Source organism: Rhinichthys klamathensis, unplaced genomic scaffold, assembly GCF_029890125.1.
Source record: "Rhinichthys klamathensis goyatoka isolate OS25496 unplaced genomic scaffold, OSU_Roscu_1.1 h1tg000733l_1, whole genome shotgun sequence".
Classification (NCBI taxonomy): Eukaryota; Metazoa; Chordata; class Actinopteri; order Cypriniformes; family Leuciscidae; genus Rhinichthys; species Rhinichthys klamathensis.
Window position 1 is genome coordinate 111262 of NW_026607146.1, and position 14247 is coordinate 125508.

At 37.6% G+C, this 14247-nt stretch overlaps 4 protein-coding genes across 4 annotated transcripts in view; 2 read left to right on the forward strand and 2 right to left on the reverse strand.

Moving 5' to 3' along the window:
* Positions 1–858: 858 nt before the first annotated feature.
* Positions 859–4978, forward strand: apol (apolipoprotein L). Its single transcript, XM_056242617.1, has 5 exons — positions 859–1031; positions 2862–3449; positions 3560–3595; positions 3770–3865; positions 3959–4978. The coding sequence occupies exons 1-5, from the start codon at positions 1021–1023 to the stop codon at positions 4890–4892; spliced, it is 1665 nt and encodes a 554-aa protein (XP_056098592.1). The 5' UTR covers positions 859–1020; the 3' UTR covers positions 4893–4978.
* Positions 4979–5535: 557 nt separating this feature from the next.
* LOC130077385 (GTPase IMAP family member 4) lies at positions 5536–9322 on the reverse strand. Its single transcript, XM_056242621.1, has 3 exons — positions 9244–9322; positions 6573–7352; positions 5536–6155 (listed from the first exon to the last, which is right to left on the reverse strand). The coding sequence occupies exons 1-3, from the start codon at positions 9272–9274 to the stop codon at positions 6061–6063; spliced, it is 906 nt and encodes a 301-aa protein (XP_056098596.1). The 5' UTR covers positions 9275–9322; the 3' UTR covers positions 5536–6060.
* Positions 9323–9773: 451 nt separating this feature from the next.
* Positions 9774–10863, forward strand: sult3st1 (sulfotransferase family 3, cytosolic sulfotransferase 1; the record flags this gene model as incomplete). The annotated part of the gene is given in 9 exon segments (XM_056242615.1): positions 9774–9865; positions 9867–9936; positions 9995–10059; positions 10061–10149; positions 10302–10329; positions 10331–10381; positions 10474–10649; positions 10737–10817; positions 10820–10863. Coding segments are annotated over 9 exon segments (696 nt in total), but the record flags the coding sequence as incomplete, so codon positions are not given.
* Positions 10864–11901: 1038 nt separating this feature from the next.
* Positions 11902–14247, reverse strand: part of eif3d (eukaryotic translation initiation factor 3, subunit D) — a 41711-nt gene continuing 39365 nt past the window's right edge. The window contains exons 14-17 of the mRNA XM_056242618.1: positions 14031–14173; positions 13733–13925; positions 12075–12168; positions 11902–11990 (exon numbers count right to left, since the gene is read on the reverse strand). Coding sequence (XP_056098593.1) covers positions 11977–11990; positions 12075–12168; positions 13733–13925; positions 14031–14173 — 444 coding nt within the window. The 3' untranslated portion in view covers positions 11902–11976. The remainder of the gene's footprint in view (positions 11991–12074; positions 12169–13732; positions 13926–14030; positions 14174–14247) is intronic.

A 14247-nucleotide genomic window follows, 5' to 3' on the forward strand; every position in this document is an offset into this window, starting at 1 on the left:
ATTTCATTGAAGTGTCAATGAAATATTATTTCATTGATACATCAGTATTAGTATCAGTGTGGCCTTCATTCATAAAAAGATGCCATTATAAGTCTTATTTATGTTTATTTTTATTGAATATTATGTATTTATTTATGTTGATATCTGTGCAATTTATGTGTATTTAGCCTGCCTCTGCCATCCAGCTCATAACCATAACTCCGAAAACATGGAACCCAATAGCCCTGAGTGTAGACATTTTAGCTTACAGTGCCCTCGCGTGGATGCTGGATGGAACAAACACATTATCCCAAAAGGCATGTGAGCTTTGGAATGTCAGACTGAGTCATCACCATCAGGGTACATCCATACAATGCGCCATTCATATTGTCAAGGGTCGGTGACGTGACGACCGAAAACACGATGCTAACATGAGAAAGTGTTTTTCATGAGAGTAGCCTTATGGTGCGTTCACACCGGACGCGAATAGCGCGTCAGGCGCGAGTGATTTCAATGTTAAGTCAATGCAAAGACGCGTTACGCGCGTAAAAAATTCCTGCGGCGCGAATGAGGCGTAGAGCGCGGCGCGGTAGACGCGAATACGCCTCATTCGCGCGTCAAGTTCGCGCGAATTGAGCGTCTGGCGCGTTAAGCGCGTTACGCGCGAATGATTTAGTTAGTGCTATTTGTGCATTCACGCGTTTGACGCGAATTCGCCATTGACACGCGAATTAACACAAAGTGGTCAAGCGTCAAACTAGACGCGGTAGACGCGAATTTGACGCGCTATTCGCGTCCGGTGTGAACGCACAGTTACTGTTGAGATTGCATTTGACCGGTTATTAACGCACAATTCTTTTGAACCCTTGAACCTCTGTGCTGAGGGGCGGAGCAAAGAAAACTGAGAAAGGAAAGCGAAACTTAAACCTCCGTCCGGAGCGAAAACAAAAGATTTCCCTCTTGCTTTCTCAACTCAGTTGGACAAGTTTCATCACCAAAGCTTACCATCAGCATCAGTAGACTACTCTGAAATAGGCTACAATGGGCACCAGGTGGGTACATTTAGTAGGCTATTTGTTATCGTTTTGTATCAGCTTTTTTCCTTAATTTATAATTACACAAAGTTACGTCCAAAATAAAAAGTCATGTCAGTATGTAATCAAACAGAAAAAAGACAGCAACTTTAAATTCTATTTTCAACGTGAATTAAGAACATTAGGCTATAAACAGTTTGTGGAGGGTTTAGTAATCAAAAACAATTATCTTCAGATGAGATAGCCTATCACAAAACAACAGCCGAGAATGCAGAAAAACAAGTTGGCAATTTTGTATCTTTCCATCAGTTTTGTTTGGGTGCGGGAATTTAATGTTCTTATTAAGCTCTTAATACAGAGTTCCATAACCTGGTTGTGCAGCACTCTAAAATGTGCTGGGTTGTTGTTGTTGTTTTTACCTAGAATTCTGTGTTCTGCCTGTTGGGTTATTTTCACATTGTTGTATAACTGCTGGGTTAAGTTTCACTCACAGTAGAAACGATGCTCCTCCTCACAAACTACCCCCAGCCTGCTGGGTTATAGCTAACCCACTGCTGGTTTGCCAAACTGGATTAAACCGGATCGCTCTCAGACATGTACTTACCATTGCAATAACAGTAAATTATCCATATTTACATGCAACTAACCCTAAACCAAATCCTAATCCTACCCTAACTATATAGTAAGTGACGTCACTTGCAGAGGAAGCGCAGGTGACTGAGAGTGCAAGTCTGATAGTGCAAGTGCAAGTCTGCAGCCAGACGCTATTGGATACCACTGCCATACTTAAATTGTTGAATATAATGGGAGTGTTTGACGGAAGGTGAGGCTTAAATCTGACAAAGGAGACAGAAAGCATTTTATGAAGTTCCTAAACGTAAGTTAGGGAGGAGTGAGCCAATCTAATCTTTCAATCAACAGCCTGAGTATATAAGCAGCCGCTTACCTCACTCTAGCATCAGCTGTTCCAGTATCCCTCCACATCCCCAAACTCCACCTTCATCTTTGGTACCTCGCCCTTTTATATATCAGAGCTCGAGTTGAAGCTGCTTCATCGAGCCCCTCTCCAGTGGACAGCAAGCCAAATAAGTTTAATCTAATATCTTAAAGATTTTATGGGCAAAGGAACTCGTTAATCTTCTTTAATATAGCAAACACAATATATTGTCATCTGTTAAACTAGAATATACAATTCACGTACTGATACCAGTTTTCTTCTTCCCACAAATGCCAGCCACTGAGTCTACTGCTCCTGCCACTTCCTAAATGTTTTATGTTGTTACTTTCCATCGAATAAATTTATTTTATATAGACTATTTGTGTAATCTCCATTCATTTCCAAAATAGACTTCAATAAATTGTATCAATATATTAGCCTATTTATAAAAATTATTTATATAAATTAAATAAATATATTTAGCCTAACATTTGATACAAAAAAGATGGAAATAATAACCATTTATGGGGTCAAAAATTTAGTCTAATGAGCTGACATTGGGTTAAAATGTGTAACCCATGTGTTGTGTCCAATATTTTACCCAGTGTTGGGTTGCCAAATTGATTTGTTTTTAACCCAGCGATTTTTAGAGTTAGTTTAAAAATTTAAACACACCACAACAAACTGTAGTCAACAACTTAACTTAGATCTCAATATGAACTACACCAACCAAGAATAGCTCTTCTGAATGGCTGGAAAAACATTTCTCTGAAAATCTGCTCTGCCTGCTCAGAAACTACCTACTAAGTAGTTTAAACTGTTGATTAAATTATTTTGAAATGCATTAATCACATATTTATTTAGATAGGAAATATCATCGTTACTATGTAAATTGCTCTGTTTTGACACAGGGAACAATTACAGGAGCTCCTGTCGGAGTATGTAGTGGACACACTCAACTACATTCAGACAGTGAGGGACTTCTGTGACAAACAACAAAAATGGACCCTTCAGAGAGAGACAGAGCTGGAGAAGATGAGAGACATCAAGGACCAAGCAGATAAAGTCAGTCTTAAGTTTGACCATGTTCAGCGCTCCGAGAACAAAGCCAAGGCTTTTGGGGAGTACCTGTGGAGTGGTTTAACTCAGGTAACGGCTGACTCCAGACTCCAGGAGCTGGAGAAGGAACTGGGTGCTGTCCTGAAGGACACACTTGAGGGTTTGGAGAAACTTGACCACTTCCTGGATGCAGTGGAGAAGCTCACAGTCACCTCACTATTTGTCTTCACTGGACGGAGCTTCTTGCCAAAGGGTGAGAGTCCTGAAAGTGTGCGATCAGTCATCACAGCTGCCAGAATGGCCTCTCCTCTCCTTATCCACTTTAAACGAAATGCAGAAACCTTCTTCCTTCCTTCACTCAGTAACGTGGACGTCCTAGCCTTTCAATTAGACAAATACATACGTATCACAGAAAAGATCTGCGAGAGAATGGAGAAAAAGTTAGTACTGGCATTCATGCAATGTTCATTTAAAAGGATAGTAATTTGATAAACATGTTAAAACACACAGATTATCACAATAATCTCAATGGCATTTTCACCCCTCACAGATCCAAGAGTTTTTTGTGGACTGAAGATACTTATAGGTAAGTATTATAAATATTGGGGTAATAATGAGGTAAGATTTAAACATCTTCATTATTCATCATAACCTATAGGCCAAACTGGGTGGAATCGTTCAACCTGAATTCAAAGATTATTTGCTTTTTTGATAATCTCTAAAATATAGTCTTTCTTAATCCTACTTAAACTCTTGACAGATATGAGAAGGCTCAACCTGTGAAGTTCAGCTTGAACTTAAGTGAGGACTCCATGCAAAAAATGCTTGATCATTTGAAGCAGTTGTGCAAAATAAGGTGAGACCTGTTTTTATGATCCGATGTTTTCTTCACACTCTGGTGCAGTGTGAAATGTGGCTGTAAACTGTATTTTTTTCTATTAATGTCTAGGATGGACCAGAACACAAAGCTGACCTTCATTTTTCAGGACCACGCTCTGCACTTCATTGGTTTATTCAGTAAGTGTCGCTCTAGAATGGAGAAGTTCCTGTCAGACCTGGAGGAGAATGCAGTTCAGCTGGACAAGATGAAGATGGGGGCCAGTATCTCCACTGTGGCTGGAAGTTCGGTTGGGATAGCAGGGGGTATTTTGTCCATTGTTGGTCTTGCTCTTGTCCCTGTCACTGCAGGAGTGTCATTGGCTCTCACTCTGACAGGTGTCGGTCTGGGGGTGACCAGTGGGGTCAATAGCTTAGTCACAGGCATCACTGAAGCAGCAGTCAACTGTCACCATGGGAAAAATGCACAGAACATTTTTCAGAGATACATGGATGATGTGGGGAAGATTTTAGACTGTCTCGAGCAGGCCTGTAGTGAGGAGCATATAGAGGAACCCAATGTTGTGGATATGTTTAAAGCAGGAAAGTTGATAGCTTGTGCAGGAGGTGTGGGCAAAGGTATTGATGTTCTGGTAGATGCAGCTTCAGCTGTTAAAGTACTCAAAACTGACGAGGTGATTGCGACTGCAACAAAGGTCGGGCTCCAGGAAGCACAAAGTGCTCGTAGCATTCCCCAACTGGCAGCAGACCTTCCCGACATTGGCCAGCTGGCAAAAGGGACCCCACTAGCTCTCTCAAAGTCTGCTAGAGCTGGATTCATCACTCTAAATGCCCTCTTTATTGGGTTAGATGTCATTTTTATTTGCAAAGACAGTATAAGTCTGGCCAAAGGGAGCAAGAGCGAGGCCTCTCTGCTTATCCGCTCCAGAGCAGCTCTATGGAAATCTGAACTGGAGGCCTGGCAGCAGATCCATGATTCCTTATGCATAGGAATTTGGAGGTTTAGAAAGAGTCAGGAAGTGTTGGAGCAACGTTTTCTTCCTTAAAAAGCTTTAAAAAGAATGTTTCAAGATTGAGAAGAGCTGAGATGAGCATCAATTTAGACCAACAGTTAGACCTGCTGTCCTCGAACACTAATTGATCAACTTAGCACCTACAGTTTTATTTCAGTCTTTCTGGTTTGGTAATAATTAATGTTTGCAAAATAACAGCATTACTGATATCTTCTTGATATATAGCACAAATGAATGTTTTGAATGAATGTTTTGGGAGTTAAAAATCCTTGCATACTGGTGGAAGTCTGAGCTGAAAACTTTACGTGTACATATGATTTACACACTGTTTATTAAAAAAGGTAATTGCACTTATGTGTGTGTCTTATCTGTCAATCATAATGGACTGTTTTTATTATGGATAAGTGGTCTGGTTACACCTTATTTGTATCACCGTGAATGTATCTGCTGTTTATCACACGTGTTATTTGCTCTTAGGGTGTGAGAGTTTCGAGTGCTTCAGTTAAACACTGACAGATCAAGTGATATAATAAAATGAGTGTATAAGCATAAAAGGAAATTCTGAAAGATGCAGACTGATTGTAGCAGAGGATTGAAAACGAATGTAGCACTTTTAGCATTTTTACAGTAATTCTGGCCAAAGCATTTTGTCAAAGACAAGCATGAAAAGAACAACTTTTACATATTAAAGGAAATTTAAATAAATTTTAATGACAAACAGTTTCACTTCTAAAATGTCACAGAAAACCCCTGGTTTAATTTAGCACCACACAATTTTACAATTTTAATTTATTTTTCAATTTAAAATTGAAACCCCAAAACTGGTAAAAGCAGAGCAGAACATTGTGGAAGTCATACTATTTGTACACTTTTAAATTGTTAAAAATGTCATGATAGGCCTATATTCTTTTGTTACCATGACAGAGCATTTTGTTTAAAAGGAAATGTTTGAATGCAAAACATTACAACAATGTATTATGAGCTTTGATATTGTAAATCATTAACAATAATTATGTAAATAAAGTGCCTAAGCATGTTTGTGTTCCTCATTTGTAAGTTGCTTTGGATGTTACAGGTTAACTCTGTAGTGTCTGGATCAGGTACTACAGATGAGAAATGATGATGGCCTGGCTTCTGGTGGTGAGTTGTGGAAGTTGCAGGGGTGGATATGACTGTTTTATCCTGGGGTCCTTTTCATTGTTCATTGTTGTTTGCAGCTCTGAAGAAAGTTACTTCTGCCACTGATAGGCAGGTCATTGTTATGATTGTATCTAGTTGAGGCTTTCTGTTCCTCATCTGTAGAAAACAAGAAAAACATCCTCAGCGTATTGACTTTGACACGAGCAAGAGTGCTGCTGTTCGTGATTTGGCTGTAGTCATGAAGCCGCAGTTAATCAGTAAGTTTCATAAACTTGTTATAACACAAATGAATGTTTTTGTATACTCACATTTTATGTAATATTCAGTTACTTCGTCTGTTTTTGCTTCGCCAAACGAAAATTATTCCGAACTAATCTAAACAAAATCAACCACTGGCGTTTTCTAGCAGCACACACTAGTTAACAGATCTATCTATCTGTATTTTTTTGAAAGCATTGAACTATGAATTATCTAAAAAATGTCATTATCAAGCTAAAATATAAAAGTATAAATAATAAAATATAGACATATTTGAGGTTTTTATTCTCATATTACTTGTGTTCAGTACTTTACCGTCCAATATATGTTGGTCTGTTCTCCTTCTCGACCTTCTTAACTCCTTTGCCTTCAATGCCTCTCTCACTTTCTCTATGTTCTCTTCCCTCTTCTTTCGCTCTTCCTCCAATCTTCTCTCCTCTTCTTTCTCCATTTCTCTGGCCTGTTCCAATACCTTCTCACTGTAGAGCATAGTCCTTCCATTGGTAGCCATCATTTTCGTGATCTTGGCCAGAAGTTCATCCACCTGGTTCTCGCCTTCTGTGGGATTGCTGTACAGAGCATGAAAACGGCCTCCACATTTCTCAACCAGCCTGTTTAGCTCCACGTTCAACTTCACTTCTTGCTTTAGGGTGGAACCACGTAACTGTTTTCTGTCTAAGACTGTGAAGAGCACCAAACTGCAACTCCAGGCTTCTGGACCAAACAGCTCAACGTGTTCCTCCACGGCATGGCACTCACGCTGGGAGAACGAGAATGACAGTGGTACCACCAGCAGCAGGGCATGGGCACCAGGCTGGCACAGACTCATACTCCTCATTATCTCCTTCTTCACCGTCCATACTGATGCAGAGGAGCCATTGACGTTGAACCATTCCCACCCCGGAGTGTCAACAACAAGCACCTGCTGTCCTCTCACCAGACCCTGACATGGGAAACTCACTCGAGTCTTTACCCCAACCTCATCAAAGGCTTTCTTGCCCAGAATGGCATTACCAACAGCACTTTTCCCAGCTTCTGTCACTCCAACCAGGACCAATCTCAGTTTGGGAGAGTAAGATAAATTAATCCCTTCTTCTGTGGAAAAAAGAAAGATATAGACATAACAAAAAATTATTGTCAGAGCAAAAAAAAAAAAAACAGGCCAATTGATTTTTTTTTTTACACCACTCTAGACCTAAATTTAATATGTATGTACTTGATTGCATATAAAAATTCTATCCATTTGGATTACAGTTTTAACATAAACTAATAAACTAAAGTGATGCATATTTGTCAATTGTAACGAAATAGGTAAGACACATAAGATTCACTCAAAAAAATCAACTATTTTCATCTATCTGATTTTATTTAAATAACCTTATTTGTATTTATTAATTTAATCAAATTGCTTAGAATCAACATACATCTGTTCATTTTGAAAATAAAATATGAATTTACAACTAAAAAGTATGAGAAGTATGGCTAATATGTGAAAACAAGCAATGTTCAATTAAATGTATGAGATTGAAACAAATTGGATTTATTGATGATAAATATAAACCTGGCTACTGTGTATTTAAAACCCATTCAGTTTATTAGTATTATTACAGAAATCTGACCAGTCCCACGTTTCATTTATGTATGACTGGTAAATATGCACTACATTCAGTTTATTAGTTTGTTTATGTTGAAACTGCTATACACATAGATGGACATTTTAATATGTAATTCAAATACATACATCTTTTGAGTGTAGAATACTTGATTACAGTTCATTCAAAGGTCAGATATGTCCTAATATCCCTATTGTCCTTGCAACATGATCATTTGGGTATAACTGAAACTGGCGCTATTCGATGTCTCTCATATCACATTGCTAACTCGCTCTCTCATTTCATACAAATCCAACTGATGCCATCTTGCATCTTTATTATTGATTGTGATGAGGATTTCAGTATTAATATTATTATAATATAGTGTTTGTCTTGTTACAAGGACGATTTAGTATATTGCAATGGGCTATTTTTTCTTAACCTTTTTTCCCTTAAGATAGTATACCAGGTAAAATTATAAAATAATTTTACCTCAAATCAATATTTAATTCCCACATATTTATATTTGTTGTCGGGTTTATTTTACAATAATGACTAGCTGACTGTATACTGTATGAGGGGAAAGCTGAAATAAATGTAATATTAAAGCCACTGTAGCTATTTTAGGAAATAGTATGCATAAATAATCTTCTCCCACCTCCCATATGAGTGGTTTCATTTACCATACTGTGTAAGTTACATTACTTTTTGTGTTGTTTGGTTTTAATCAGCAATAAAGACAGTAATAAAAAGGCTCTGTGAATATCAGCTGCTGCTGGCTATTGACATTATTGCTCCCTCGATAATAATATTGTATAATGAGCACACACCAGGTCTGAAGACAGACACTAATTGCTTCATTAAGTTTTTATTTGGTGCATGACTTATCGATTTGGAGGTTTAGAGGTCTATTTCATTAAGTGTTACAAATATGACATACTATAGGTCTACCTCTGTTGACCAAACATCTGATGAATGTAACTTTGGCCTTATTTCACTGCCACGACTGACTTCAAAGCTGTTAGGTAAATTTGATAGCAGTAAGACCAATCTTTTTGACTATTATTACAGTGTTACTGTACTGCTAGCTGTCACTGAAAATCAACATGACAGAATCTGAATTTGACGAATACATGTCTTAAATTTACTATTATCTCTAAACAATCCCGTAAGAAAATGTAGTCAAATTGGTAAGATCAGTAGTCTAACTAGTATATCTGTGACCGTTAAAGTCTACTTTCTAAGACATTATAGGCACTATAAAAAATAAAAATAAAAAATAGCTACATTGAACAAAACATGGTAATTTATGTTTTTTCCTGTGGATACTCTTACAACGAAACCATATTTAACTCATTACTATGCACGAACTTGTACATCTAGAGTTTACTGACCATGACTGTGTGATACTTCTATCTGATCCATTCTCGTCCAGTCTGTTCAGTCAAATTGCTGCTCTCTATAAAATAAAATAAATCGTTATTTCCTGATTACTGTTAGGTAGCCTACGTCTCAGCAGAATTCGATTGGACAGTGACATATTTCATCTGTCCTCTTATCTAAATGTTATTTTCTCTGTACATTGTCAGCGCAATACTGCGTCAGTTCTGATCAGGCTGTTTACAACCTCTTTTACTGTCATATCCAAAGTACAAACTAAGACCAAGCCTGTTGTTACTGAACATTTATTATTGAACATTTATGCTGTTAAGTTTAAGAACTAACATGTTCTATCACCACTTTTGTAATTACCTTTGTTCTCCCCCTTTCTAATGACAACGCATTATGACTTTTTTTTTTTTTTATAAAATAGATAAAACTTTTACTATTGCACGAGACAAACTCCTGGAACTTGCATGACAACTGGTCCCCGTCTGCTGAATTTGCTGCTAACCATAAAGATATGTGTGTGTGAATTATTTGGTTGTTTACATACAGAACCATTTTTTTTGCAGGTAGGCTTACAATTTGGACACAGAACATCATAACATTAATTTGTGAGGACACAACAGACAAAAAAATGTCCCAACAATCTTGAGAAGATGCCGTGGTTAGAGTACCGTGAACCTGGCTATTCCTGTGTTTGTGTAAGCCACATGTTTGGTTATATAATCAAATGTTAGAAAAGTTTTTGTTTGGTCTAAGCATCATTGCTCCTCATGTCTTTTAAATGACAGATCATATGTGATTAGAAATTTAAAAGACAATGTGGTCATATTTCCTCTTTTCCCACATCTGGGACAAAGTTGATACTCCCAAGAGCTTTGAAGACTTTCACCAGCAGTATCCAACAGGAAACAGTTAGACTAACAGCACATCAGAGTATGTTTTAAAAAAAATGTTTGGACATTGGCTTGGTATTCCTAAAGTTCAGGCTTCTGCCTCATCGATCCTAATGTGACACAAAGGGTGTGTAAGGTGTAAAAGTATCAATTCTTACCTCGTGTTTTAGCTGGCAGTTTATCTTGGTTTAATCGCATCCGAGAGAGGGCAGTACAACATCCTTTTCCTGACACATGAGGACATGGTCATGGTAATCACAGCCTCAAAATATCTCAGTATTTGCAAAATGCTCTTTAATACAGATTGTTAAAGATTTATTTTGATACTGATGCATTTGGCTCCACGTTCAGGACAGCAGTGGAGAAATTCGGCATGTTCTTGGGAAAAAATCTGGATGATAATGCTGTCGCACGTATTGTGGAGATGGCCACTTTTAAAAACATGAAGCAGGACCCAAAGGCAAACTATGAATTCATCCCACAAGATCTATTACTTAAGCCCCAAATCATGCACAAAGGTCAATGTTCAAAGATCACAATCGTGGAATGTGTAAACAAGCTGTATCCTTCACTTATGCTGTTGTTATATTTGTTTTGCGTTGCAGGTACTGTTGGAGATTGGAAGAACACATTCACTGTGGCACAAAAGGAGATGTGTGACCAGATCTTCAAAGAAAGGATGGAAAACTGCGCTTCATCTGGGACTTGAACACCAAGACAAAGCAAAACTAGTCACACAAGAAACAGAACAATTGTTTTTTTTTCTCCCAGTGGAAATCAAACACTATTTAATGGTAATTCAAATGCTAAAACCTTCCAAACAAACCATCAGGGTTTCTGAAGAGCCCCATTGGCTATGCACCCCAAACTGGTTTATACACTAGATTATTTTTTAAAGAAATTAATACTTTTATTAGTAAGGACATTTAATAGATTTAAAATGACAGCATACTCTGACGTGTAAATATTCGTATTTTAAATTTATATGTACTGTTGGGTGTTCTTATTTCTTTTATTTGTCTCGTTTTATATTGTGGTGTGTATATTATGTATGTCTACTACGCTACATCCAGATTGCCAAGTGATCTTAATAAAGTTAAACCTTGAATATTTATATTTTAAATAAATGCTGTTCTTTCAAACTTTCTATTCATCAAAGAATCCTATAAAAATGCATCACAATTTTCACAAAAATATTAAGCGGTTTTCAACACCGATAATAAGAAATGTTTCTTGAGCAGCAAATCATAATAGAATGATTTCTGAAGGGTCATGTGACACTGAAGACTGGAGTAATGATGCTGATAATTCAGCTTTGCCATCACAGGAATAAAATACACTTTAAAATATACTAAAATAATAAGTTAAATTGTAACTATTACTGTTATTTTCTTTAAAGAAAACCTAATTAAAAATCTATGCCTTTACTATTTCTTATACCCCCTTATCAATAAATATAGCTTTTTTTTTTATGACTTGTCAATTGCAAACCATTAAAGAGAAAATGAAAAGACCATTTACAGACCATTTATATTTATGCATTTCACTTCACAGGCACTTCAAGGTATGTTATTCCCGGGGAATCTAACCCATGGCCTCTGCATTCCTTGCACCATGTTTTAACAAATAAGATTAAATAGCAAGATTTTTCAGAATCAATTCTTAAAAGAAAGGCCATTTGTATTGCCCTAATCTATAATAATAATTAAACTTGCAAAGGCAACCTAAACTGAGCATGCTCATTTTTAAACAGACAGAGACAGTACATGAATAATCAACTATCTTTATTCAGCTCTTACAGCATTGAAACACATAATGCTGGCAGCTGTGGTAGTTAATGACGCCTTAATTGTCTTCATCTGTTGGAAGAAATTTAAAAATATTTAAGAAACAAAAGGTAACCAGATAAAAAATATGGATAAACATATTGAAGTGATCCTCACCCTCTTCATCTTCTTCCTCGTCCTCATCCTCCTCCTCTTCGTCTTCATCTGAGCTGAAGGTTCCATCAGGCAGGCTGTACACCCTAATTACTTGCTGTTAAGGAACACAAAAAAGAGTTATGCATATACGTAGATTATGGCAAAGAAATACTTTGAAGTTGCCAAGGTGATTCCTACTCGCACAGCATTACAGCTAAAATTAACACCATGCAGGTGTGTAAAACAGTACAATTCATTTCTACTCAAGATACGTTTATAACTAGGGCTGAGTATCGAGTTCGATACTTTTTAGGTACCGACCGAATTGCCTCGATACTATCGAGTATCGAAACATGTCTTGTTTTTCGGTACCAAATTTCGATACCTAAGGGGTTAATCTCGTCAACGTCAGTGAAACAATAAGCATGCAGCATGATTGGCTGTGGCGGAAAACACTAGTTTACACGGTTGCCCAGAGACGTGGCTCGTCGCACGCGAGGTTGTAGTGTGTGTGTGTGTGTGTGTGTGTGTGTGTGTGTGTGTGTGTGTGTGTAAGCGTCCCAACCCAGACAGATAAGTGAAAATATGTGGAAAATATCAAAAGTGTACCTGTACCAATGTACCAGACTCAATGCCAGAAGCACACGATGCAATATTTTCGACAAGATAATTGCTGCCAAGACCGGCAACAAGATAAATCTGATAAGGCACTTAAAAGTGCACAGAATACACTTCAGAGTAGAAAATGTATCCGTATTCGACTGCAAGAACTGGAGCGCGTCACAAATGAACCGAAACTCAGCGTATAGGATACTTGCCTCACATACATGAGAAATAGGCCTATAGACGGTCAAAATATGTCTACTTTTAAACGAAACAATTAGAAATAAATAGTTTGATTATGTAATCCATTTGGTGCACGTGTTCACTACTGCAGGAATGACGAGTCAGCATCTCGTCTTTGCGGCCAACACACTCAGAAAACACTTTGATTGATTAATAAACAATTAAAATATCTCCTCGCTATTTTTTCCCGACACATCCACAATCATTAGGCTACTTTCGCCAGTGCTTTGCGGCAAGCTATATGTGTGCTAAGCGTAAGGCATATGTCCCGCACCCCAGTAGCCTATATTTAATTTAATTCAATTCACATTTATTTGTATAGCATTTTTCACAATACATATCGTTTCAAAGCAGCTTCACAGAAATACATGTGTCTAAACTACAATTTAGAGTGATCTGTTATCAGAGGTGACTGTGTAACGCATTTAAATTAATTTTCATTCAGTTTCATTGTTAAACAATGCATTAAGTTAAGGCAGAAACAATGAGCTCATTGAAGTAAAGAATACATGTTGTTAAATGATTAGGAAACAGAAAACTTTAGCATTGGTGCTTTTTACAGACGCAAAATATGAGTGTAAAAATGTCAACAAGTTTTTTTTAGGTTATGTAATATTGTTCAAACGGATTTCATAAAATTGGTATAGAAAAAAGTATCATTCAGGAACCGGTATCGAAGTCAAGGTATCAATATGGTATCGGTATCGAAAATTTTGTTTTACGATACCCAGCCCTATTTATAACAAAAAAAGTTTGATAGACATTTGGAGCTTCTTGCTGTGCTTAAGTATGTCAAATATCTCGATTCTGCAATGCAACATCTTTCACTTTACCTTATTCGGGTCTTTGAGGATGAGGTATTTGCCCTCCTCCAGCTTGCGACAGATGTCGATCACACAGCGCAGGATGCCCCAAGCATTCTCCATGCTCAGGTTAATTTGGCTAGCAAACTCATTGGGCTTGAACTGCTGTGTGCCAAGGACAACGTGCCTAGACGAGTCCTTAACATGATAACGGGAGACGTACCTAAAGAGAAAAGGACATGTAGTGAGAAATCAGACAGGAAAAGACTTAATATAAGAAACCAAAATAACACAACAAAAAATGTAGAGACGTTGGTATTGTACTCACCCTAATTTGAGGTACTCGGATCCCGCAAGAATAGCACAGCAGGTCCAACGGGCCAATTTGTAGCTGTTGTTCTTCAGCTCTGTGGCCAGAACCGCTCCCCTCTGGGAATCCAGTTTCTGTCTCCAGTCCACTCCATTGCAGTACTGTACAGAGCAAAGAATTATATCACCTGTATCTCTGAAATGGCTAAATGCAATTATCCATCTCTCTTTTTGTT

Excerpts from the sequence above, each read along its gene's own strand:
- apol (XM_056242617.1), top strand. Across the intron at positions 3,596-3,769 it reads TGGACTGAAGATACTTATAG|ATATGAGAAGGCTCAACCTG; the intron begins GTAAGTATTATA and ends AACTCTTGACAG. Across the intron at positions 3,866-3,958 it reads AAGCAGTTGTGCAAAATAAG|GATGGACCAGAACACAAAGC; the intron begins GTGAGACCTGTT and ends ATTAATGTCTAG.
- LOC130077385 (XM_056242621.1), bottom strand. The coding sequence starts at position 9,274 with ATGGATCAGATAGAAGTATCACACAGTCATG. Across the intron at positions 7,353-9,243 it reads AGAAGTATCACACAGTCATG|AAGAAGGGATTAATTTATCT; the intron begins GTCAGTAAACTC and ends TTTTTTCCACAG. Across the intron at positions 6,156-6,572 it reads AGACCAACATATATTGGACG|ATGAGGAACAGAAAGCCTCA; the intron begins GTAAAGTACTGA and ends TGTTTTCTACAG.